This window comes from Podarcis melisellensis, assembly GCF_964234715.1.
Source record: "Podarcis melisellensis genome assembly, chromosome: 7".
In the NCBI taxonomy this organism is placed as follows: Eukaryota; Metazoa; Chordata; class Lepidosauria; order Squamata; family Lacertidae; genus Podarcis; species Podarcis melisellensis.
Genome location: NC_138539.1, coordinates 1,754,780 through 1,780,231, shown reverse-complemented (window position 1 = coordinate 1,780,231; position 25,452 = coordinate 1,754,780). Strand labels below are relative to the sequence as shown.

Here is a 25,452-nt window from a genome sequence, read left to right as displayed (position 1 = left end):
TTCCGCAAGTTTTTTCGTCTTGCGAGTTTTTCGTCTTGCGAAGCACGGTTTCCCATAGGAATGCATTGAAAATCAATCAATGCGTTCCTATGGAAACCGCCTTCAGACCAGGTCCGGGGACAGTCTGTCCCCCGACCTCTTCTGAAGGCTGGGGGGGGGGACAAGGGCTTTTTCCCCCACCCCCAGCATTTTAAAAAAGCCCCGGGACAGCAGAGGACTTCTCCGCTGTCCCAGGGTTTTTTAAAATGCTGGCGGGCGGCAGCGCTGCCGCCCGCCAGCATTTTAAAATCGCCCCGGGACAGCGGAGGACTTCTCCGCTGTCCCAGGGCGATTTTAAAGCCCCCGGGACGGCAGACGGGGGGGGAGCAAAGACTCCCCCCCCCTCCGGCCTTCAGAAGAGGTCCAGGAAGGCCGGTGGGGGGGTGAAAGTCTTTGCTCCCCCCCCCCCGCCTGCCTTCAAAAGCCGTCCGGGATAGCGGGAAGCGCTTCCCTGCTATCCCGGACCACTTTTAAAATGCTGGCGGTGGGGAGCAAAGCCTTTCGGTCCCCGCCGGCCTTCCTGGACCTCTTCTGAAGGCCGGAGGGGGTGGGGAAAGGCTTTGCTCCCCACCGCCAGCATTTAAAAGAGGTCCCCGGAGATTTCCCTATGGGCTTTCTTCTTGCGAAGCAAGCCCATAGGGAAATTCGTCTTGCGAAGCAACTCGCAAACGGAAAACCCTTTCGTCTTGCGGGTTTTCCGTCTTGCAAGGAATTCGTCTTGCGGGGCACCACTGTACTGTTCGAAAACAGAAGGATAGATGAAAACATCCTAAAGATATTTGTTCTCTGCTGGACTGAAAATTAGTAGAGTTTGCTGTGAGGAGGAATTCCTTCCATCTGTTTTGAAATTCAAGCTCCCTTTACTGTTAAATTTAATTTCGTTCTTTCTGTTCCATCAAATTCGTTTTCAAAACCCACAGCGCCTTTTCTGGACCTCCAGTGAATATTTTGTGTACCCTCCCCCCTTTGTGCTCTTTATTCTTCAAACTCTGTCATCTCCCACTTTTATTCAAACGCCTCTTTAGAGTGTAATACAGCCTGGCTTATCCACCGGGTTCTCTGAAGCACCCAACTCTGGTGGTGTGCAAATGTGCCTTGGTATTATCAGTTAGAACAGTCAGCTCTGGAGCCACAGCTGTAATTTTGAAGGGCTATAACGAGCTTTTGCTGTTTCCTTCCCCTTCCCAGGCGCAGTATTCTCATCATGTGATACAGGAAATCCTGGGGCACCTTGACTGCTGCAAACGAGACTCTCCCCGAGTTCGAGCCGGTATCATCCAGGTCCTTTTGGAGGCAGTGGCCATTGCTGCTAAAGGATCCATTGGTGAGACTGGCTAATAACCTGGGAGTTTTTGGAAGGGCTAGTTGGTTATGGAAATGTGGAATAGATAGTGCCATGTCTAATTCTGGTTTCCCTCCTCATATATCTACTTTCACCCCGGTAGAAGAACAGTAGATTATTGGAGTTACTGGTTTTCCCCCTTGTTTTTATTATGTATTTTGTGTTTTTGACTTGTATTTTAATGCTGTCCACTGCCCTGAGAATATGGATGAAGGGTGGTATATTACTACTACTACTACTATTATTATTATTAATTTTATTATTTTATTTTATTATTTTATTTCATTATTATTATTTTGTTATATTAAAAATCATATGCTCAGAATCTCCTTTTGACAGCCTTGGGGCATGTGTGCTAAAGTTAATTTATCCCTTTCAAAGAGCTGGGACCGGAAGTAGCTCCAGTAAACAAAGGTGTGACCCAGCGTGCAAGGACTAATTATTGCTAATTGGTCTGCAGATAAAATGCAGGATCTGTAGGCGCAGACAGAGAGAGAGAGAGAGAGAGAGAGAGAGAGAGAGAGAGAGAGAGAGAGAGAAGGCAAGTGGAAGTAGACCTGGCAGGAAGCCTCAGGCTCTCAGAGCAAAGACAGGAGTCTCAGTGCGATTGTGAAGCAGGAGGGACAAGTGGTCCTTGGGGAAGAGGGTGAGTGAATGCCAGGATATTTTTGTGTGCGATAAATGGAGTCTCAGGAAGGGAGTCCTTGCGATGGAGCCTGGTGTCAAACTCACCGCGTGGAAGACGTGAGGGCCGCAGGATACCCAGATGGTAAGGATGCCCGTGTTGCAGAAGAGGCACCCTGAGGATTCTCCTCATTGTCTTTCTGTTGTTGACTTCTACACGTTGTTTTTCCCCAGTTGGTGGGTGTTTTTAATTCAGCTTTTTCCAAAACGGAAACTTGGCGTGATAGCTTGCTGGTTTGTTGGTCTTCTTTTGACTCTGGTGCTCGCTTGTTGCGACAAACTGCTTTTGTTGTTTGATTTTTTTTGTTGCTCTGGAGTCTGAACTTAATGAGGAGTAAGAGGTGCAGAGTGTCCTCATTCTAAAGCCCTGGAACCTCTTGGCCAGACATCATGTTTTGCTCCACATGTGGGCGCTGGCATCTTTATCATGGAATTTGTACTTTGAAACATGCATGGGGCGGATTTAGGGATGTGCAAGCGGTGTGCACACGCTGGGCACTGAGCCAAGGGCGCAGGATTTTGGGAAGGGGGCGCAAGGCTCTGACAGGGTCCTGAAGTCCTCCCACTTCCTTCCCAAACCTTGTTAGTGCTTTCCCAGCTTTTGGGGAGGAGATGAGAGGTCTCTAGGACCCCGTCAGAGCCTCGTGCCTCTTTCCCAAAGCCCCTGCAACTTGTTTACCTCGATTTGGGAGGGGGGGCTTGGCGGTAGGGAAGGAGTCAGATTTTGGCCTTGCACAGGACACCACATTACCCAAGTCTGCTGCTGCATGCATGCATTTTAGAAACCCTCACCAAATCTGAAGGCAGTTCTTCCTGACAGCTGGGTTCACCTCATAGCCCCATCATAAAAGGTAAAGGGACCCCTGACCATTAGGTCCAGCCATGGCCGACTCTGGGGTTGCGGCGCTCATCTCGCTTTATTGGCCGAGGGAGCTGGCGTACAGCTTCCGGGTCATGTGGCCAGCAGGACTAAGCCGCTTCTGGCGAACCAGAGCAGCGCACGGAAACACCGTTTACCTTCCCGCCAGAGCAGTACCCATTTATCTACTTGCACTTTGACATGCTTTGGAACTGCTAGGTTGGCAGGAGCAGGGACCGAGCAACGGGAGCTCACCCCATCGTGGGGATCCGAACCGCTGACCGTCTGATCGGCAAGTCCTAGGCTCTGTGGTTTAACCCACAGCGCCACCCACGTCCCTTTATAGCCCCATCATAGCTCAGTGGTAAAGGGGGGGAGGCTCTGGCTTTGCACGCAGAAGGTCCCAGGTTGAATCTTCAGTGGCATTTCCAGTTGCAAAAAGATTAGGAGAGCAGGGGAAAGCACACACTTTCAGGCCACCTCTCAACCCCCCCATCTCAAAGCAAGAGCCTAGACTAGGCTGGCCAACACTGAGCTGTGTAGATACAGCAGAGGGAAATGTGTTTGATAGCACCTTGAGGCTGGATACTGTTTCTGCTCCCTGATCACAACTGTCTGCATCCTGGCCCTGTTAAGAAGAGAGCGGTGGCCTCACACACAAAGCGGAACGCTGTGGGTATACAGGCATGCTTGGAGGGGCTCACAGACACCTGTTAGAACATGATAAAGGGTGTTTTTCAAATACTGCTGCAGACAAGATTTTATACTGTTATAGATACTTTCATTGAGATTCCTGCATTGCAGGAATCTCGTCCAATGGGGTTGGACTAGAGGACCTTCAGGGTCCCTTCCAACTCTGATAGGGAAGCTGCACATAGATACTGATGTCAGGAAAAGCATCAAAACATTTACCTGATGTTTGGGAGCCTGTCATACAGTTTTTATATTTTGCTGGAAGCGACCAAGAGTGGGCGGGGTATCATCATCATCATCATCTTCTCTATATGGACTTTATGTATTTCTCAGTTTTTATTATATTATTCATGGTTATTTTATTGTTAACTGCCCTTGGATATTTGGAAAATAACTAAATAGCTTTTGCTTCTGACTTCCAGTTTTGTGAAAGTTCCCTGTCCTTGGAAAACGAGATTCCAGTTGATGTGTTTGTCGTCTTTTGCACAGGCCCAACTGTCCTGGAGGTGTTTAACACGCTGCTGAAGCACCTGAGCTTGAGTGTGGATTTTGAACTGGGCCAAGACTCTGATGGCAAAGGTAGCCTCAACAGCCGCACGAAGGAGAGCGATGAGAAGATCGTCCAAAATGCCATCATTCAAACTATTGGTGAGTCAGTCAGATATTCCCCCTTAGGTGGGTGTATGCTAGCAAAAAATTGAAATCCTGTGTTGCATTTTTTGGGGGGAAGCTTCCTGATGGAGCTGAGCTTTTGAACCCAGGTCCTCACCACAAGGACTGTAGCTGTGACACCAGCCACCACTCTGGATTCATCTTGCAAAGTGCTTAGAAGGACTTTCTACCAAGATGGGACGCAGTTCAGTGCTTCTGTTCAGTTTCGAGAAATTGGGTCATTTCACCTTGGGAATAACAGACATTTGTGGGGCTCAGAATAAACCTAGCCTTTCTAAGAGACCTCTCAGAAGAAAACCACAAGGGAAGCTGGCCTGGTCTGGGTGATCTTTCTCAGCTTATTAAACCAGCTCCTCTCCTCCCCAGCCGTGTGCTGGCTTCAACGCTTCATTTGTGGGGGTTTTTAAGCCAGAGCTGCCTGTTACATCCAAACCAGGAAACTCAGGCCTAATGACTATCTTAATGTCAAGATTAACTAACATTTAAAGCAGAATTTCTCAGTTTGGACATCAGGGAACACTGGAAGGAAGTGCTCTGAAGCCCACATGGGAGGGGAGGAATGCTTGGGCCAGACTCTCATTCCCAGCTTCATAAACTGGGGGAGATTGTCCAAACCAGACAGTGACTCAGATTTGTTAACGCAAGGCAGCTGTTATTTCAGAAGATCTGGTGGGAGGAAGACAGTGATGTGGACTCAATTTAATCCTTGAATTCTCTGGCCTTCTCTGTTTTAGAAACAGATGGCCCAGTGTTGCCTCATCCTTCCCTTTTCCGTTCCGTAGGTTTCTTTGGCAGCAACCTCCCAGATTACCAGCGCTCCGAAATAATGATGTTCGTTATGGGGAAGGTCCCTGTGTTTGGCTCAGCATCTCAGACCGTGGACACCAGCCAGCTGGGGTTTGTACTTTCCCTCTTGCCTGTTCCAGAACTCTGGTGGCAGAGCTGATGCTCTTAAAACTGTGGTCTGCCTTTTGCGGTTCCTGCTCTCTTTGCAATTCCACTGGTTTTGAGGGAAGATGATCATTTGGTGAACCCTTAGGGATACGGTTAGCTATAAATAAAAAACAATTAAGCATCTGCAATTGATCGTTTTTCCCAGTCTGCACATACTAAGTATTTGTTTCAGGTGTGGGAATGAGGATTACGGTTGATCCAAAGGTCTCCCAGGAAAAAATAATTCCGAAAGCAGGGAGAGAGGTGGCACTGTGTAGCCGACAGGTCTGGGAGTTCCAGACTCAAGGGGTGGCTGCCTGCAGAGGGAGAATGTGTGAGATTGCTTAAGAGGAGGGTGATCTGAGGGTGACAGAATCGGATGAGCATGGCTCACAAGCCCATGAAGTCTTAGTTCACTGAGGATTGTCTCTGGTCCTGCCTTTCCGTACAGTTTTCCTGCAGAATTGCCCCAAGAACCAGAACAGTCATGCAGGAATGGTGAAGGAGGTCTTAGGGAGTTTGCAAGATGCATGCCTATAAGTCATTCTTGCCCTTACTTGTTGCCTCTGGTCATTTTCTGACTCCTTCCCACGGCATGTGTCAGCAGCAGCCCTGAGTTTGCACATGTGACTTATCAGGTGGTCCGTGTGTATCTCAGCGCTAGTATGGCTGGAATGGCCCTTCAGGGCGTTCTGTCACTCCAGGTATCAGTGGGCAGGAAGTGGTTGCCAGTAGTGAATCATAGCAAGAGATTAAAAATGGGATATTACACCTGCCGTAATGAACTTAGCTGGAATGTAAGCAGAAGGCGTCTGTCACCTGCCTCTCCTCTCTTGGAGGTGACTCCTGGAATGCCATCTGGCAGGGAATTACAAAAAACGTTGCTGCTCACAATGTTCTTTGCCAGTCTTCTCTGATTGCATCTGGGTGTGGGGTGCGTGGCTTGAGAGATGGGTCTGGTAGGGTGTTTGCCACAGAGTGATGGGGAGTTGCCCAAACTAAGTAGCTGGCCGTGGCTCTGGCTGGAAACAACAGCAGAGGTGCAGCTTGCACTCAAAACATGCACAGTTCTAGTGCGTGAGCTGGATCACGGAGCCATATTGATCTAAAGTACAGCTCTTTTCTGCTCCCCTCCAGGGATTTGGGAACCAGGAGGATTCAGATCATGTTGCTGCGGTCTTTGCTTATGGTAAGTCTGATAATGGCTCCGCAGAGGAGTATGGTGTGTGTGTGTGTGTGTGTGTGTGTGTGTGTGAGAGAGAGAGAGAGAGAGAGAGAGAGAGAGATGTGTCTGTTTTCAGTGGGACACATGGTCTCTAGGCTTTTGTCATGAAGTAGGATGCATGGATAAGTTTAAATATTTCGGTTTCATTTTAGCTGTGGGTGAGAACTCTTGTTTTTATTATATATCTATTACCACCCTTCACCCAGAGATCCCAGGGCAGGTTGCAGTACCAAAACACAACATTAAAAACAACTTTAAAATGAGGTGGGTCCTAAAAACAGCAGGTGACACTGTGGTCTAAACCACAGAGCCTCTTGGGCTTGCCGATCGGAAGGTCGGCGGTTCAAATCCCCGCGACGGGGTGAACTCCCGTTGTTCGGTCCCTGCTCCTGCCAACCTAGCAGTTCGAAATCACACCCAAAAGTGCAAGTAGATAAATAGGTACCGCTCCAACGAGAAGGTAAACGGCATTTCTGTGTGCTGCTCTGGTTTCGGTGTTCCGTTGCACTAGAAGCGTCTTAGTCATGCTGGCCACATGACCCGGAAAAACTGTCTGTGGACAAACGCCGGCTCCCCCGGCCTGTAAAGCGAGATGAGCGCCACAACCCCAGAGTCGTTTGTGACTGAACTGGACTGAACTGTCAGGGGTCCTTTACCTTTTTAGGTAAGAGTAGAATCTCTCCCACCAACTGCCCCACAGCTAAATTCACCCTCTTGTGGGGCATCTTGGGCCAACATGAGGAAGCATGTCCACATGGCCAGTCAGTCACCGAAACTGAGGGCCGGGTCACACAGAGCAGATTTCCAGGTCATGCGAGACGTTGAACAGGTGGCGAGAAGGCACCTACTAGTTGTGCTCCCATACTCTTCCACAAGGGCAGCTCCCCTGTGGGCCTTTTGCTCTTGTTGGAGCCCAGATCCCATCAGCCCTGACCATGGGCCACACTAGATGGAGCTGTTGGGAACAGTTGCAAGAGGCATGTTAGCCATCTTCCCTGCTGTTGATTGACGGAATGATGGATTATATTTCTATGCCGCTTTTCGTTCGCATGAATCACAAAGCAGCTCGCAAGCAATAAATAACAATAACATAATAGAAAAACATATTGAATAATTAGCAAATAATCAGTAAAGCAATTGCAATCTATAAAACACTATTAACAAAACAACTGAAAAAAAGCCAAACAGTGTAATTGCAACAAAAGTCATGCTATGTGTAAACAGCAAAATATGATCCAGCCTTAGGTATCTGGATTCACTGTGCAAACTGCTTAGGTATATATGAACTGCTGCTGCCATTCTGAATATTGTGGATGAGCAAGAACTGCGTCAGTAACACTTGCTGTGTCTTGAACCCCTTGGCAGGTCACCTCGGGGTACAATGCCAAAAGCATCATGACGGTTCTCTCAGCCCCGTTCCTGGATCCCCTGCTGTCCTCTTCGCTCACGGAAGACAGCGAGCTCCGACAGCTGGTTCTGGAAGTACTACACAATCTTATTGACCGGCACGACAACAGAGCAAAGCTCAGAGGAATAAGGTAGGACACCAGGGGGGTGAAACCGAACAAAAATGCCACTTTGCGTTAAACAGCCTCAGGAAAATGCGGTGATGATCGGCGCAGTTGCCTCAAAATTAACCCGTGAAATGGTTTTGCTGTATATAAACTAGGGCTGCAGCATTTTGACAAAAAGGTGCCTCTGAGATTGCAAATCCTACATGTTTGCATGTATTGTCAGAAGGCAAGTAATTGTCTTTAGAACTTGTTCCTTTTCATGTGCAGATGCAAATTAATTGATTTAATCAAATCATCAGCTGATGCTTACACAGTTAATCAGCTAAGAGTTCTTTTAATTAGGTGTTAGACCTAACAGGGGGTTCCCACTGCCTCACTTTCTCTTGTGCTCCTTCCAGAAAAAATATGGAGAGTCACAACAAGAGGGGCATTTCAGTAGTGCTTCCCCAGGGGAACTTGACAGGCAATTGCAATTAAAATGTTTTCAGCTCCTTGCAAAGACTTTTGTTTTTGCTCAGGCTATTGAGCGTTGATACTTCAGCTCTTCTGCTGGAGCATTTTTCAGTTGGCTAACTTTATGGTGATCATGCTTATGATGACGTGATGTTTCTAACTTTTCCAATAATTGTATGACTACTTTTGTGGTTACCAGCATGAGGTTACCAGCATGAGTTTGACCAAACTGCGGGAGGCAGTGGAGGACAGAGGTGCCTGGCGTTCTCTGGTCCATGGGGTCACGAGGAGTCGGACACGACTAAACGACTAAACAACAACAACAACAACACTTTTGTGGTTCTTGTTTTAACTTCTGTGCATTTTTGGTTTTGACTTATAAGTCACTTTGAGACATTTTTGGTTTAAGGGGACATATAATAATATTATTATTAATAATAATAATGGCAGCAACATAAATGTATGCAATCTTACTAAGTGTCATGTTATATTAGCAATCTGTGTTCTATTCTGTATTGCTTTTGGTAAACATAGTTTCTTCCATCTTCTTCCTTTGAAGAGGACAAATTCTGCAGTTGTGCCAGAATTTTTCATATAGGTATTTTTTAAAATGAACACTTGAGTACGTGACAAAAGAGAGATGATCAGAGTTGTTCATGACCCACCCTATTCCCGTGACTATAATTTGTTTTAATGTTTTAAACTGTATTTAATATTAAATTTTAAATTGCTGTAACCTGTCCTGGGTCCTTATGGTTCAGAGGGGGTAAGAAATGGAAATAATAAGTTGATGATGATAAATTGTGAATTCTCTGGAATTGAACACAAACTTGGAAAAGATTGGGGGGGGGAGAATTATAACTTGCATGTTCGTCTCAGCACACAATGATGATAATATGTTTAGGGCTTTTTGAAATTAAGAATTGTGTGTTTGTTTCATATCTAGAATAATACCTGATGTGTCTGATCTGAAGATAAAGCGAGACAAAATTTCGCGGCAAGATGTGAGCTTCATGAAGAAGGTAATTGCAAGAAGCAGGAAGCTTTTCCTTTGCTGGGTTCCTTCTGCATCCCTTAAAACACGTTATCATTCTCTCACTGATTTGTTCTTACCTTCGAAAAATCCTCTCTACCTGCTGCGTTTCCTGAGATTTCCCTCTCCTTCGCAGCACGGCCAGCAGCTGTACAGGCACGTTTACATGGGCTGCAAAGAAGTCGACAACGTGCATAAGAACTTTGAGTTGCTCTACACGTCTCTTGCTCTGATAACGATTGAACTCGCCAACGAAGAGGTAGTGACCGACCTCATCCGCCTGGCCATTGCCTTGCAGGTATGTGCAGCAGGAAGAGATAATAATAATAATAATAATACAGTGGTACCTCAGGTTAAATACTTAATTCGTTCCGGAGGTCCGTACTTAACCTGAAACTGTTCTTAACCTGAAGTACCACTTTAGCTAATGGGGCCTCCTGCTGCCGCCGCACCACCAGAGCACGATTTCTGTTCTCATCCTGAAGCAAAGTTCTTAACCTGAAGCACTATTTCTGGGTTAGTGGAGTCTATAACCTGAAGCATATGTAAACTGAAGCGTATGTAACCCGAGGTACCATAATAATAATAATAATAATAATAATAATAATAATAAATTTACCAGCCAGATGGGCGGCGTACAAATAATAAACCCAGCCAGATGGGCAGGGTACAAATAATAATTATTTGTACCCTGGGTTTCTCCAGCCACTCTGGGCGGCTTCCAACAAAGATTAAAAATACATTAAAACGTCACAGATTAAAAACTTCCCTGAACAGGGCTGACTTCAGATGTCTTCTAAAATCCCAGGGGGGGGGTGTACTTTGGCTGGAAACACGAGTTGTGCACGATCCAGAAGCTAGCCTGAAATGTCTCCAAGGAGGTGTGTCGGTGCCTTCCAATGTTCTGCCTCTCCTTCCCCCCCCCACCTTAAAGGATACTGCCATCCTGAACGAGGATAACCTGCCAATGTCTCACCGCTGCAGCATCATGGCGCTGGTCGCTGCGTACCTCAACTTCCTGAGTCAGATGATCGCAGTGCCTGCCTTCTGCCAGCACATCAGCAAGGTGCGCAGTTGTGCCTTCCTTCCGTCTTCCTACCCCGTGGGTGACCAGTTTCTGTGTTCTTGGGGGCCGTCTTGTTTCTGGGAGAAGGGGCAGCAGAAAATGTGCCTTGTCTTGTTCTTTGGAGTTTTAGTTGTGTAAACGTCCCTGGAATTAATCTGATGAAGGATACGAAGTATATAGATACTTTGAATGAACAAATATTAATATGCTTGCTGCATAATACAGCCCCTTCATAATACTCCATAAAGCTCTGTAAGAGAGTTGGCCCCACCAAGTGATGATCACATTGTTGTGGATCACATTCAAATATGGAGGCTTGCCTGCTCCCTTAGTCTCTTGCAACACTGGAAACGATGCCTTATGAGGAACGGCTAAGGGAGCTGGGCATGTTTAGCCTGGAGAAGAGGAGGTTAAGGGGTGATATGATAGCCAGGTTCAAATATATAAAAGGATGTCACATAGAGGAGGGAGAAAGGTTGTTTTCTGCTGCTCCAGAGAAGCGGACACGGAACAATGGATCCAAACTACAAGAAAGAAGATTCCACCTAAACATGAGGAAGAACTTCCTGACAGTAAGAGCTGTTCGACAGTGGAATTTGCTGCCAAGGAGTGTGGTGGAGTCTCCTTCTTTGGAGGTCTTTAAGCAGAGGCTTGACAACCATATGTCAGGAGTGCTCTGATGGTGTTTCCTGCTTGGCAGGGGGTTGGACTTGATGGCCCTTGTGGTCTCTTCCAACTCTATGATTCTATGATTCCCCCCTTACTGTCAGCAGACACCTCAGGACCTTTCTGTTTCTCTTTAGGTTCCCACCTGATCAAACCTTTTAAATCCTTCGCAGGGAAGAAAGGCCACCAAGCTGTTCAGCATGCAAATTGGAAATTGAACCTTGACAAATTTGCATGTTTGATGATTTTTCTTCCCCCTGAAGGATCACGTTCCTGCTTGTTGATAGTCCTTTAACCCGTGAGTCTTCCAGTGCATCCAGCAAAATCAGCTTTTTGCAAACTGTTAACGGTCTCCCTGCAGAGAGAAATGAATCTGCCTCTGCAATTCAGATTTTGTTCTGTTCTGTCGATGGTTTAATTTTATTTTTTGGTGCTTTTTAGGTCATTGAAATCAGAACTGTGGAAGCACCGTACTTTTTGCCAGAAACCATATTCAGAGACAAGTGCAGGTAAATGTTGCATGTTTTGTTAGTAGTGGAAATTTTGCATTGTGGCCAGCTGGTTGACTTTTGCAACAAGATGGGGGAAATTTAATACCTAAAGTGAACACTCAGTCTCCATGTAATAATAATAATAATAATAATAATAATAATAATAATAATTAATAATAATTTATGCCCTGCCCATCTGGCTGGGTTTCCCCAGCCCCTCTGGGTGGCTCTCAACAGAATTAAAAGCACAATAGAACATCAAACATTAAAAACTTCCCTAAACAGGGCTTTCTTCAGATGAATGGTTTCCTAATGCATTTCTTCTCCCTTCCTACATTCAAATGAAGTGATAGCTTGAAAAGCATACTTTGGCAGTGTGAAGTGGTTTAAAATTTGCTTATGACAATTTTGTTAAATTTGTTTATGACAATGCTGATTGGTTGGAGGGAGAAGGGACAGAATATTGTGGAGAGAGGAATGGGGCAGTTGGAGGAAGGCATGGCTGGCTGGCTGGCACTCTGAGTATTCCCCTCCTTCCGACCCCCTGAGCTGCACATCCCACTTGCGCCTTCTTAATTTCTTGCCTGAACTCCTGCACTTTTGCTCTCGACAGTCTCCCCAAAGCCTTAGACAAGGACGACAAGAGCTTGTTTTTCCTGACTCACAAGATTGCGGAATCCTTGGGCGGCAGCGGATACAGCGTGGAGAGGCTCTCTGTGCCTTACGTGCCCCAGGTGACAGGTGAGCAGTTGTGCGGTTCTGATTGTGGCGCCTGCTCGTTCATCGTGCTTGTGTCTCACGTCCGGCTGGTCACCTGCCTCTTGCCATGAGCATCAAATAGGGGTGCAGGCAGAGCTCTGATTTCTGGAGGAGTAAATGTGGTTTGTTTGGTTTTTTGCTTCTGGAGGTTTTCACAATCTAACGATCACAGAGTGTCAGATCTATGGCCCATAAGACTAAGTGTCCCTACACTGACTGGCAGCAGCTCTCCAGGGTTTCAGGCAGGTTTCCCCCCCCTAACTTTACCCGGAGATGCCTGGGACCTTCTGCTTCCAGCCCTTCCTTGAAACCTGGGGCACTTGCCTTCTCTTTTCAAAGTGATAGTTAATAAATATGAAGTTACATCTACTGCAAGGCTGCCATCCACTTGTGGGATAATGCCATGAGGAGCCAGTGTGGTGCAGAAGTGCCGGACTAGGACCTGGGAGGCCAGGGTTCGAATCCCCACTCAGCCGTGAAACTCACTGGGTGGCCTTTGGGGTCAATCACTGCCTCTTAGCCCAACCTACCTCACAGGTTTGCTGTGAGGATTAAATGAGGACGGGGAGAGCCATCTACATGCCACCTGAAGCTCATTGGAGGAAAAGGTGGAATAGAAATGCAACAAAACAACAACAACAACAACAACAACAGCAAATAATTTATTATTTATACCCCGCCCATCTGGCTGGGTTTCCCCAGCCACTCTGGGCGGCTTCCAACAGATTAAAAACAGAATAAAGCATCAAACATTAAAAACTTCCCTAAACAGGACTGCCTTCATATGTCTTATAAAAGTCAGATAGTTGTTTATTTCCTTGACATCTGATGGGAGGACGTTCCACAGGGCAGGTGCCACCACCAAGAAGGCCCTCTTCCTGGTTCCCTGTAACCTCACTTCTCGCAGTAAGGGAACCAGCAGAAGGCCCTCGGAGCTGGACCTCAGTGTCCGGGCAGGACGATGGGAGTGGAGACGCTCCTTCAGGTCTACAGGACCGAGGCCGTTTAGGGCTTTCAAGGTCAGCACCAACACTTTGAATTGTGCTCGGAAACGTACCGGGAGCCATGCTGTCAGAATCCTCTCCCCCTCATCCTTCCTTGTTCCGGGGGCCTTTCCTCTGTCCTGCACAACTTGTTCCCTTGGATTAGTCATTGCAGGTGCCCAGGTTGTGATTTAGATGGGCTGCTTGGCGATGGACAAGGGGGTTTGCCTCCCATCTAGGTCAGTGGCATGAACTTTCCAAGGGGTCCCCTGAGATAGATGGGTGCGAGGTTCTCTTCCGTAGGATGCCATGCAGGCCAGAGCAGTAACTCTTTGGCCTCTTGTGACCACCACCCTTCCTGTCCCAGCCATCCGTCACATCTGTGACTGCCACTCAAATTATTTGAAAACTTGACCCTGAGATGCACCGTAACTGCCACTAAATAAAACTACATGTTAGCTTTGTCAGAATGTAGAAAATGGCAAAGAAGTCCGTAAGCTCAATGGGTTGTCTTCAATGTTAGTCCTGCCCAGAGTTGACCCATTGAAATGAATGGATTTAGCTAAAGTACTCATTTTAATGAGTACTCTCAGTAGAACTTAGTTGGCTACTGTCTCAGAAGGGGCCCTTCCTCCTCCTCCTCCACAATGAAATAAAGGCTCTTTCTAAATTTTATTTTGGGTTGTCCGTGTCTGCAGATGAAGACCGGCTGTCCCGGAGGAAGAGTATTGTGGATACTGTATCTATTCAAGTGGACATCCTCCCTGGCAATGGCACAGAAGACAAGGTGAGTTTATTCTCTGTCAGGTCATGTGATGAGTCTTAAAGGGACTTCTCCCTTTGCCCCTCTCATTTTAGAAAGAGGGCAGAATAACTTTGTGCTGTCTATTATTTAGAGTCTGGCTCCTGAGGCTATGTTGACAATGCAAATGTTCTGTGGTTCGTGTCATTCTTACATATAATTTCTTTGACCTCACAACTGTATGAACAACTCTCTACTTCAGAATTTTAGACCCCTGACAAGTAAAATTCTTGTTCTGGTGATGTCCAGTTTTTAATTTTTAATCTCAGCTGCTCAACTTCCTATTCTCTGTCACCCCCCCCCCCCAAACACCCAGACTTGTCACCAAATAATGACTACCTATAAACAAGCTGATCTGTTTCAAATTTTGCAGACAGTCACGAGTCAATAAGAACAAAGAATTGCATCCCCCATCCCCAAATGGTTCAGTTGCTTATGTGGTTTAAACAAATATCTGATCTTTTCTCCAGGTTAACACGGAGGAAATTACTTTTGAAGCACTGAAGAAAGCTATAGGTGAGATTGCCCTCAGTTCCCTGTGAAGCTAGCTTTCTCCCTGCATTCCCCTCCAGCAGGCATTGGCCCTTACCAGACAGCCTATCATTTGAAATTAAGAAAAGATCTTTGTCCAGCATTTTGTAAGGAAGATTCTCTGATTGCAACAGCTGCCTGCTGCAATTACTTGAGTGCTTTCGGTGTTATTAGAGATTCCTGTTGAATCATGTCAGGCAACGTGAAGGTGTGAAAATATCATTATACATTTGATACCATAAGGAGAGTCCTGCTAGATGAGACCAAGGATCTCTCTGGTGCAGCATATTGTGTCCCACACGCCTGAGCCCAGCAGAGCTCGCCCCATTCAGATCACCCAGAACCGGCATTCAGGGTCATCTAGTCAAAACCTCTGCAATGCAGGAATCTTTGTGCCCCAACATGGGACTCGAACTCGCAACCCTAAGCTGGAGAGTCTCTTGCTCTACCGACTGAGCTACCAAGGCGGTCATGCCGGTCCTGAACCTTCAGCTTCATTAGGCAACCCTGTTGGGTTTTGTGAAATAAGACAGTATGAAATCGCTTTGGAAAGACCAATATCTTAGATTCTGACTTGGCCCACTTTCATCTCTTATAATAAACCTCTGTACTTAAAACTTTCCCAGTAAATACATGTATGCAAGTGTCTCAAAACCACAAAATTTATTCAAGGATGGAATTCTAGGTGTCCCCTGAGCTTAAGGGAAGAATCACAGCATTGAACTTGAGTGCCAAAAGCCTTTTGGCAGGTGCTGATAAGCTTACCCCTAAAGCAGCGGTTCTCAAACTATGGTTCCCCAGATGTTGTTGGACTACAACTCCCATCATCCCTGAGCTCTGGCCTTGCTAGCTAGGGGTGATGGGAGTTGTAGTTCAACAACATCTGGGGACCCACAGGCTGAGAAAGGCTGCCCTAAAGGAAGCCTGCACAGTTTGTTGCCCACCCTGTCAAATGCAGCCCATGACTCGCTGCACACTGCAGCCCAGCAAGTGATTGACAGAAGCTCTGGTTTTGCAGTCCTAGCCAAGCAGGAGAACTAGGAGGTTCAGGAATCCCTGATGGGCTGTGCTCAGCTGGATTGCTATGTATTTTGTACATATTTTCCTGTTGTGAACCACCTTGAGATCTTTGGATGAAGGGCTGTATACAAATTTAATAAACAATAATAATTGCTTATGTGTTCTTCTAGTCTTCCCTAAAGAGTCTCTGGCAGTTACTCCATTTCTTTCTCTCTTTTTCCTTCCCTTGCCAAAGATAACACTGGTCTTGAAGAGCAAGAGAAGGAGAAGAGGCGCCTGGTGATTGAAAAGTTTCAAAAAGCTCCCTTTGAAGAGATTGCAGCCCAGTGTGAAACCAAGGTGAGCCCAGGGATCTGTGAGCCGTAAGGAAATCTGCAGAAGAGGAGCAAGGGGGTTATCTTCGAGTATGACAACCTTTTATGAGTAAAGGGCTTGGAACAGACTTCCTACCTAAAATCTGCTAGGTGACCTTGGCTGTTACACCAGGTGTCAGGCTTCAGGGAATCTGATCCCTCCCACAGGGGCAGCCAAGAAGCAGATAAACAAGAAGAGTTATTACCAAGTGGTTTATTCAATATTCACAGAGAGAGAGAGAAGAAGGAATGTGGTCTCTCTTAGATAATGGCATTGCTCTGAGTAAAGTCCCATCCTCTCAGTCCCTCCTATTCTACATAATCCCTGTGCCGGGTGGAAACCAAATGGTTTCCAGAGAGTAGCAGGGGATGTTTTATCCCATGTTGATGGCCTTTCAGCTGATTCCCTGGTGACCCGTTGGAATGCGGAGTTAACCAAGGCTATTGACTATCTGGCTCCAAAGTGCCCTCTCCGATTGGGTTTTCCGCGGAGCTGAGGGCGATGAAACAATCACTGAGACAGCTAGAGCGCCGGTGGCGGAAAACTCATTCTGAATCTGACCGAACACAGGTTAGAGCTCAACCAAGTGGCGAAAGCAACGGCGACGAGGACCTTCTTCACCGCCTCTATGGCATCTGCAGAAAATAGCGCAGAAGAACTATTTCATTAAGAGTTCATTAATAATAATAATAAATTTATTATTTATACCCTGCCCATCTGGCTGGGTTTCCCCAGCCACTCTGGGCCAGCTCCCAACAGAACATTAAAAACATGATAAAAAAAACAAACATTAAAGTCTTTCTGCCTCTTGAGCTTTCTGTTCTACTACCCTCAATGCATGCTGGGTCCTTGGGGACAGGTAGGAATACTTTCTAAAGACACTGAGTCTGTCAACTGTCTCCCCCCTGGTGCTGCTTCTTTCTGCTGCTCTCCCGATATTTCCCAGCTTCTCCCCTCTGCAGCCTTGGAACTATGACCTTCTGCAAACCACTGCTCTAAATCTATACTGTCCGCCTCTTCTCGGGAAGGTTCAGGAAGAGAGGGTGGCGGCCCCACCATTCCTCCTCAGTCCAGTCCCTGACAGGCTTTCCTGTGATGCTGTAAGATCTGGGGAGGAGGGCTTTGAGAGGTGGCCTGGACCAAAATCCACTCTGCACCATCTCACCTCTCATTGGAACAGGGTGTCTGGTCCCTGCAAGAGAATTTGTGACCTGCAGTACATGAGGGCAGGGTGGGGCTCTATGCTAGTTTCCTTTCTGGCTGGCTAAACTGGAAGCATCCAGAGGGCAAACTTCCCATTTAAAGTTCAACAAACGCATTGTGAGATGCTTTGGTCTTACTTGGTCAAGTGCTTGTATGTCTGCCTGAGCTCTTTCTTTCCTGGGCTCTGTGGCCTGGAATGACACAAAACCCCGTTTTCTCCCCTGGAAAAAACCCAGGCTCCGGAAAGGGAAGCAAATGGTGCAAAACATCTGCATAGAATAAAGGTAAAGGGACCACTGACCATTAGGTCCAGTTGTGGCCGACTCTGAGGTTGCGGCACTCATCTCACTTTACTGGCCAAGGGAGCCGGCGTGCAGCTTCCGGGTCATGTGGCCAGCATGACTAAGCCGCTTCTGGCAAACCAGAGCAGTGCACGGAAACACAGTTTACCTTCCTGCCGGAGTGGTACCTATTTATCTACTTGCACTTTGACGTGCTTTTGAACTGCTAGGTTGGCAGGAGCAGGGACCGAGCAATGGCAGCTCACCCCGTGCGGGGATTCAAACCGCCGACCTTCTGATGGGCAAGTCCTAGGCTCTGTGGTTTAACCCACAGAGCCACCCGCATCCCTGCATAGAATACTTTCCAATAAATGTCTGTTTTCTCCCTACAGGCAAACCTCCTTCATGACCGGCTTGCTCAGATCTTGGAGCTCACCATTCGGTAAGGGAAATGGCCAGGGGCTGGAGGTCCTACCCTGGAGTCACGGGGGGGGGGCGGGTAGTGGCAGTTCTGACCACCCTGTAGTGTTGGGCATAGTGTTTCTGTGGCCAGAGGTGCCGACCTGTCTCTGAGTGGTAAGGAAATAAAGCCACAGGCACACAGCAGCTTACCATAAGTGTTACATAAGCTCTGGTTATCTCCCCTTGGACTACTGCCATGCGCTCTATTTGGAGCTACCTTTGAAGGTGACCCGGAAACTACAACTAATCCAGAGTGCAGCAGCTAGACTGGTGACTGGGAGCTGCTGCCGAGACCACATAACACCGGTCTTGAAAGACCTGCATTGGGTTCCCAGTTTATTTCCGAGCACAATTCGACGTGTTGGTGCTGACCTTTAAAGCCCTAAACGGCCTTGGCTCAGTAGATTTAAAGGAGCGTCTCCACCCCCATCGTTCTACCCAGACACTAAGGTCCAGCTCCCAGGGCCTTCTGGCGGTTCCCTCACTGCAAGAAGCCAAGTTACAGGGAACCAGGCAGAGGGCCTTCTTGGTGGTGGCTCCTGCCCTGTGAAGCAGATGTGAAGGAAATAAGCAGCTATCTTATCTTTAAAAGACAACTGAAGGCAGCCCTGTTTAGGGAAGCTTTTAATGTTTGATGCCTTACTATATTTTAATATTTTGTTGAAAGCTGCCCAAAGTGGCTGGGGTATAAATTATTATTATTATTATTTATTACACTTTCTCGGGTAATCAGCTCCTGATTTGTTATTAGCTGGCACACGCCAGTGCTGTCCTAGGCAGCTCCTCATGTTACTCTGGTGCCAGGCTTGCTGCAGGAGCACTGCACTGCCAGAGAAATGTAGGAAGCCCAGAATCTCATGATCGACATCTCCTCCCCATCATGGGGAACTAGGTGAACAGAGGAGTGGCTGCCCCAGCATGCCTTGGGGCTCCTTGCCGTTGAAAATGGCTCCTACCATTATGGACCAGAAAATAATTCTAATGGGTGATATGAATGGGGTAGTCTCCCTGGGTATGGACAGAACCATAAGGAGGACAGATTCAAAAGAAGCGAGACTACCATCCACCTTTTTGTAATGACACTTGTAATGTGGAATTGTTTGTGGTAATATAATACAGTCATACCTCCGCTTACGTATCCCTCTGGATACGTAAACTTTGGGAATGTGAACACGGCAAAACCAGAAGTATTTTTCCGGGTTTCGCCGCGCACACATGCGTAGAAATGCTCTACGCACCGTGCGCATGTGCAGAAACACTAAATCGCGCCATGTGCAGAAGCGGGGGTACCACTGTAGATGGATAATGGTAAAAGATGCAGCAAATTTAAGCTTGTATTTTAATGTTTGAAATGGTTATGTTTTATATGTATAAAATTATCGAAAACCCTATAAAAAATATTTAAAAAGAAAATGGCTCCTACAGCGCCAAGCCGACTTGACATGGAAGATTCACACTCTCCATTTTCTCTACGAAAACAAAAGCTATGACCAGTGAGATTTGTCCCCGTCCTTTCTTATCTCTTTATGTTCTGCACTAAACTAATTTTTTTTATTATGATTAGTTGCAAACACATAAATACATCAAATATACATAAATACATACATATACATAAATAAAAATAAAAAGAGAAATAGAGAATATAAAAAGAAAAAATAAACAGAACAAAGAATAAAAAACAGAAAAGTAAATAACAAATTTCAAAAAAGAAAAAAATAAATATAAATATTTCCATTTCAACTTCTACATAGGGAGTTCAAGCCTTTTTTAAAACAGCTTCGGCTTGGCTCCTTAATTCATATCTTGACTTCCCGCTATCAATGAACGTACTTAGTAAGTCAATTTCCCCCCAGATAACTGTATTCAAATGGTAAATCTTGGAGAGACAGTCTGACTGACAGTCACTAAACCGATTCTGATAGCTGAGACGAGACTAAAGGTGCTGTGAGATCTTAACCCTCTTTTAATGTCTCCTTTGCAGCCCTCCTCCCAGCCCCTCTGGGACGCTGACCATCACGGCTGGACACACCCACTATCAATCTGTTCCGGTCTATGAGATGAAGTTCCCAGATCTTTGTGTGTATTAAAGAGTCTTCTGGCCTCTGCTGGGCATTATTTCGCATTCAGAGCATGTTGCGTAGAGTTCCAGATGAGCCTCGAGCTCAGCCTTGCCTCTCTCTCTCTCACATTTTAATAGAGCTTTCAGACATAGCCCTGGACTGGGGGCCGTTGGGCTGGTGCCCACATCACAGGTTTCTTACCCTGATCATTCTGCTCTTGAAGTTAAATCTCTCCTTTTCAGAGTATTTCACGCTCTCTCTTTTTTTCTCTCTTTGGCGTAAAAAAAGAAAAATGTTTACAAGTGTAATACGGTCTCTTTTGCCAAATCGTTTTGTGTTTCGGAGAATTTTAGACTAGGAGCTACAGGCTCTGTGGCATCCGCACTGTCTCAATGTCGTAGGATTAACTGGCAAACTCTTTGCTGGCTTGTTTACTCTTTGGCTTCTTTCAGCACAAGAACCTCGGCACCTTAAGCAATGCGGGGTAGACACGTTGCTAGTCGTAATCTCATAATACTAAACCACAGGCCTGGGTGTGACCCCTTGCCCCTTCTCCAATCACAGCAGCATATCTGAATGTACCATGCTTCCTTGTGGTTCTTTGCACATGTGATTTCCCACATCACAAGCCTTGCTATGGCAAAGAAATGCCTCTTTCTGTACAAGCACCAAAACCTTGAAATATTTTTGATGTCTTAAATGTGTCTAGTTCATGCCCTGTGCTTTTTGGGGGAAACCTATTTTTCTGTGTTGCTTTTAGAGTACCTAAACGAGACAATAGATACATAGATATATATATATTTGGTATATAGCGTAAGAGATTAAGGGCATTTTCAAATGGTAAATAGTTTTTTGTTTTGTTTTTTAACTAATTCTGTTTGAAATTGTAGAAGAGAAGCTGGTTATTCCTTGAAATATTTCTCTCTGTAGTATAGTGGTATAGCCTTTTAGTGATATTTTGTCAACTGAAAGAGAAAAAAAACAAAACGCATGGATGGAGCTTCCTGGAGAGGTTAGAATTTTTATTGTGTGCTTCCCCTCCCCTCCATGAGAAGTCGTTGCATTTTAAAAATGCACCAACTTCCATCTGCTTTAACTTCATTGCTACGTTTTCCTCCAAGGATAAAAAGTGTGAGACATTTGGCTCCCTTGGCCTGTGTATCCCTGCCTGAAGGGAAGAGCACTTAACATCCATCACGAAAGAAACAGGCCAGTTTTTCTTATGTCCAACTCACAATTTCAGTTTTGTTGAAAAAACTGAAAGACACCTGCGCTGCCCGATTGTACTGCTCAGTGTGAAAATATCAGCTTGGGGCTTGGCCAGATCAGCATTTGAGCATAAAATTGGGAGGGTGTGGAAGGAGGTTAGCTTGACAGTGTACCAAACGCTCAGCCTTCTGTTTTCGTTTTTTAAAAAATGAAGTAGGAGAGGGCTGGGTCTTCCCTCCCACCCTTTTTAGTTTGTCAATCTTGGGAAGCACTCGCCAGGCTCAGGCCGGTAACCAAGCCCTTCTTTTCAGTTTGACAGCGCAATCACAGCTCTTAGCGGATGACGAAACAGCCTCTTTCGTACGGCATTCCCCTGTGATTGCAGCTGCTCCACCCTTCCGCCCTGCTCAGACCACAGGCGCCAGCGCCCCTCATAGGACGTGGTGCCGTTTTCTTGACGCCCTTAGCTTCCACTTTTTGGTTTTGGAAGGTAAGATGTCTTGGCGTCTGATGTCATCAGCATGGTGTCTTATTCAAAGACGAAAGTTAATCTGAGGTCAGTGCGCACACTGAGATCACGCACGCTGCTGCTTTTTTTTTCTATCGTGTGACTGCTTTTGTACAATATATATAAAAAACTATAAAAATAAAAGAATGCTGTTTTGATTTGCACTCATTCAGTCGGTGGACCGTGGTGCTAAACGCACCCAGGCGCTTCTCCTATCAGCTCTGCATGCAACAGATGCCTTGCACTTCATGTTGTATTTGCTTTGAAGTCTCACCTGAGTTATTTTCACCTGTCTGCCTTTGGTGTGTTGCCTAGTGGGCGTCTGCATTCCCCAAAGCAATGTTGCTCTTGCTCATCATTTAACGGGAGGGGAAGAAGCAACCAAGAACATTGATCTTTTGAGGCTGGGCTAGCTGCAGATGCAGAACAGCTGCCATGCTGGGTCCAAAATGTTCATTCCACTGTGAATTGTACAGGCCTGGGAAAGCAGGTGTCTTAGGCATTGTAGTGCCTTGGTCACTGAGACGGGACGGATGGTTAAGACAACTATCGCTAATTTTGTAACGGTTCCTTTAAGTCAATGAACTTTGGAGCGTGTAAGAGACAAAGGCCATGATGTGCTTGACCAGCCGTGCTTGTGGGAACAGTTTGGTGCTGTTCAGATGTTTGCCACTGCTGGCATTTGTTCATATTCTACCTTGCACCTTGGCGTTTCAGCTGACGACGTGTAAAAAGAATGTTTAGCTTTTCATAGCAATTTAGATTTAAGGCGTAAACGAAAGCTGTTATAATGGAGGACGGTCAAGAGAACAACCGAATTGTCTATTTTACTGATGCTCGGATATATATTCTGTGCACTCTGTAATGAGCCATTTGACTAAATGTAAGAACACTGTGATAATACTGTGCAATCCACATGTAAGCAATAAAATAAACCAAGTAAGTGCAAGCATGGCTTTATTTTTCTTTCCCAGGTGTTTAATTAGTTTGTGGATAATTGGGTTCACTTTGGGGTGCAAATATAAGCTCTTTTGCATGTATCACAAAGTGCAATAAACTTAAGGTAAAGGTAAAGGGACCCCTGACCATTAGGTCCAGTCACAGATGACTCTGGGGTTGCGGCGTTCATCTCGCTTTACCGGCCAAGGGAGCCAGTGTACAGCTTCTGGGTCATGTGGCCAGCAGGACTAAGCCGCTTCTGGCAAACCAGAGCAGCGCACGGAAACGCTGTTTACCTTCCTGCCAGAGCGGTTCCTATTTATTTATCTACTTGCACTTTGACGTGCTTTCAAACTCCTAGGTGGGCAGGAGCAGGGACCGAGCAACGGGAGCTCACCCCATCGCGGGGATTTGAACCGCCGAACTTCTGATCGGCAAGCCCTAGGCTCTGGTTTAACCCACAGTGCCACCTGCGTCCCTGTCTTACACGGAGGCAATAAGGTGAAACAGCTGCCTCAAAAGCATATGAGGCAAAAAAACCCAATTCTGGAAACCTTGGAAGGACTATCTGAGGGGCAGGGAACATAATAATAGCCCTATCCTCCTTCATGAATTTGCCCAATCTTGTGGGAGGGAGTTCCAGAGTTTAATTCTGCGCTGCATGAAGGACTTTCTTTTATCCGAATTTTTTTTTAAAAAAATCCTTCCAGTAGCACCTTATAGAGACCAACTAAGTTTGTTATTGGTATGAGCTTTCATGTGCAGGCACACTTCTTTGTATCAGTCCTGAATCTTCCAACATTCAGCCTTGTCAGTGTCTGAGAGTTGTGCTGATAGGAGAGAGTGGAACTTTTTCTAGTCACTTTCTACATATCAGGCATAGTTTTAAGAACTTCTGTCATGCATGGCCAAATGCTGCAGCCTTTTTTTATGGGGCAGTCATTCCATCCCCCAGAATAGAGACCAAAAGTTATTGAGCAGCTTTCTTTTTTTTTTGCCCAAAGTTGATGAGTTTTTGTGTGCAAACTAATGCCGTTTTTGAGCTATTTGTAAGTGTTAGGAATTCTAAGGTCTCATATATATAAATCATATCTATGTATTTGCCTTGTAGATTTATGAAAATAAGTATATAAACCACGTCTGAAATAGTACAAGAGAACAATCCTGAAGCCATTTTGACTCTTCCAGCCACCTCAGAAATTCTCTGCCGTAAAGAAGGAAAAGCTCCCCATTGTCTTCTTTGCTCACAAATCCTGTCCTAAGGGTGTGTTGTGTATGAATAGGGTGAGCCTGTGACCTGGGTTCCGGATGTAAGTATTTAGCATCTCAAAAGGAATGGCCAAGCTGCCCAGGTAAAGCAATCAGTGGCCGTTATTAGGTATCCTGGCAGACAGGATTTCTGCTGTAGACCGCCTCTTTCAGTGATATATGTATGATGTTTTGGGGGGTGGTCTTGAGCTACAGGGTGGGCAATTTCAAAAGTCTATATAAGGGCTTGCGCACCATTGTTCAGGGCTCTCCCTACTGCGTTTGGTGAGAGGACCCTGTTGCAACAGTTAATAAAGATCAGGCTTACTAGCCGCTTTGCTTCTCAATATTCTCTGGCTAGCCTCTGTTATTTTCTCCTACCGATAGGGAACCCACTTAAGGACTATGTACGGGCTCTGGAGTACCCCATAAGCATAGCTGGCAACTTTTCCCTTTTCTTGCGAGGAATCCTATTTGGAATAAGGGAATTTCCCTTTAAAAAAGGGAAACATTGACAGTTATGCCCATATGGGAAAGGGAGCGGTATTTTTCTTATAACATGGAAAATCGATCATATCATCATTATCCACTTTACCGCCTACCGACTTCCTTCCCTCCTGGCCTCATGGCTTTCAAAATTACCCTTTATATCATTGTATTTTGTACGTTTTCCAGTTCTAATTACACTCATTACAAAATGGCTCAAAATTTAAATAAAAACTGGTAGAAAATTTCTCATTACAAGTCTTCAGACAACCCTGCTAGTGATTGCTTGCAATAATCTTTCAAATGTCATATAAATTTACCCCAGTCCTTTTGGAATACTCGATCACATTTAACAGATTTCCGCCCGGGATCCAGGGTCCTGTGTGCCTGGGAAAACCCGGATGCATGGAAACCCGCCCCCTGGGTCATTAGGGCGACCCTTTCCCCCCCTTGAACCTCTTCCCCCTCTGCATTGCAACATCCCTTTTGAGCGAGGCGTTCAGAACCGTACCCCCAAAAGCTGCCCTTGGCATGGAATGGGGGTTGGCGACCCGGTCAGCTTCCTTCCCCGCCATCCCTAATAATAATAATAATATAATAATTTATTATTTATACCCTGCCCATCTGGCTGGGCTTCCCCAGCCACTCTGGGCGGCTACCAAAAAAAATATTAAAATACAGTAATGCATCAAACATTAAAAGCTTCCCTAAACAGGGCTGCCTTCAGATGTTGTCTAAAAGTCTGGAAGTTGTTGTTCTCTTTGACATCTGGTGGGAGGGCGTTCCACAGGGCGGGTGCCACCACCAAGAAGGCCCTCTACCTGGTTCCCTGTAATTTGGCTTCTCCCAGTGAGGGAACCACCAGAAGGCCCTCAGCGCTGGACCTCAGTGTCCGGGCAGAACGATGGGGGTGCAGACGCTCCTTCAGGTATACTGG

General features: G+C 46.1%; 1 protein-coding gene across 4 annotated transcripts in view; it reads left to right on the top strand.

The window, feature by feature from the left end:
- Positions 1–22,791, top strand: part of LOC309374014 (protein EFR3 homolog A) — a 49,329-nt gene extending 26,538 nt beyond the window's left edge. For all 4 annotated transcript variants that reach the window (XM_081918743.1, XM_081918742.1, XM_081918741.1 and 1 more), the window contains 15 exons: positions 1,228–1,363; positions 4,107–4,265; positions 5,072–5,186; positions 6,360–6,411; positions 7,813–7,985; positions 9,361–9,436; positions 9,584–9,745; positions 10,382–10,513; positions 11,621–11,688; positions 12,284–12,411; positions 14,111–14,199; positions 14,685–14,730; positions 16,001–16,104; positions 17,996–18,045; positions 20,047–22,791. In XM_081918743.1, the coding sequence (XP_081774869.1) occupies positions 1,228–1,363; positions 4,107–4,265; positions 5,072–5,186; positions 6,360–6,411; positions 7,813–7,985; positions 9,361–9,436; positions 9,584–9,745; positions 10,382–10,513; positions 11,621–11,688; positions 12,284–12,411; positions 14,111–14,199; positions 14,685–14,730; positions 16,001–16,104; positions 17,996–18,045; positions 20,047–20,152 (1,596 nt within the window). In that variant the 3' untranslated portion in view covers positions 20,153–22,791. The remainder of the gene's footprint in view (positions 1–1,227; positions 1,364–4,106; positions 4,266–5,071; positions 5,187–6,359; positions 6,412–7,812; positions 7,986–9,360; positions 9,437–9,583; positions 9,746–10,381; positions 10,514–11,620; positions 11,689–12,283; positions 12,412–14,110; positions 14,200–14,684; positions 14,731–16,000; positions 16,105–17,995; positions 18,046–20,046) is intronic.
- The last annotated feature ends 2,661 nt before the right edge of the window (positions 22,792–25,452 follow it).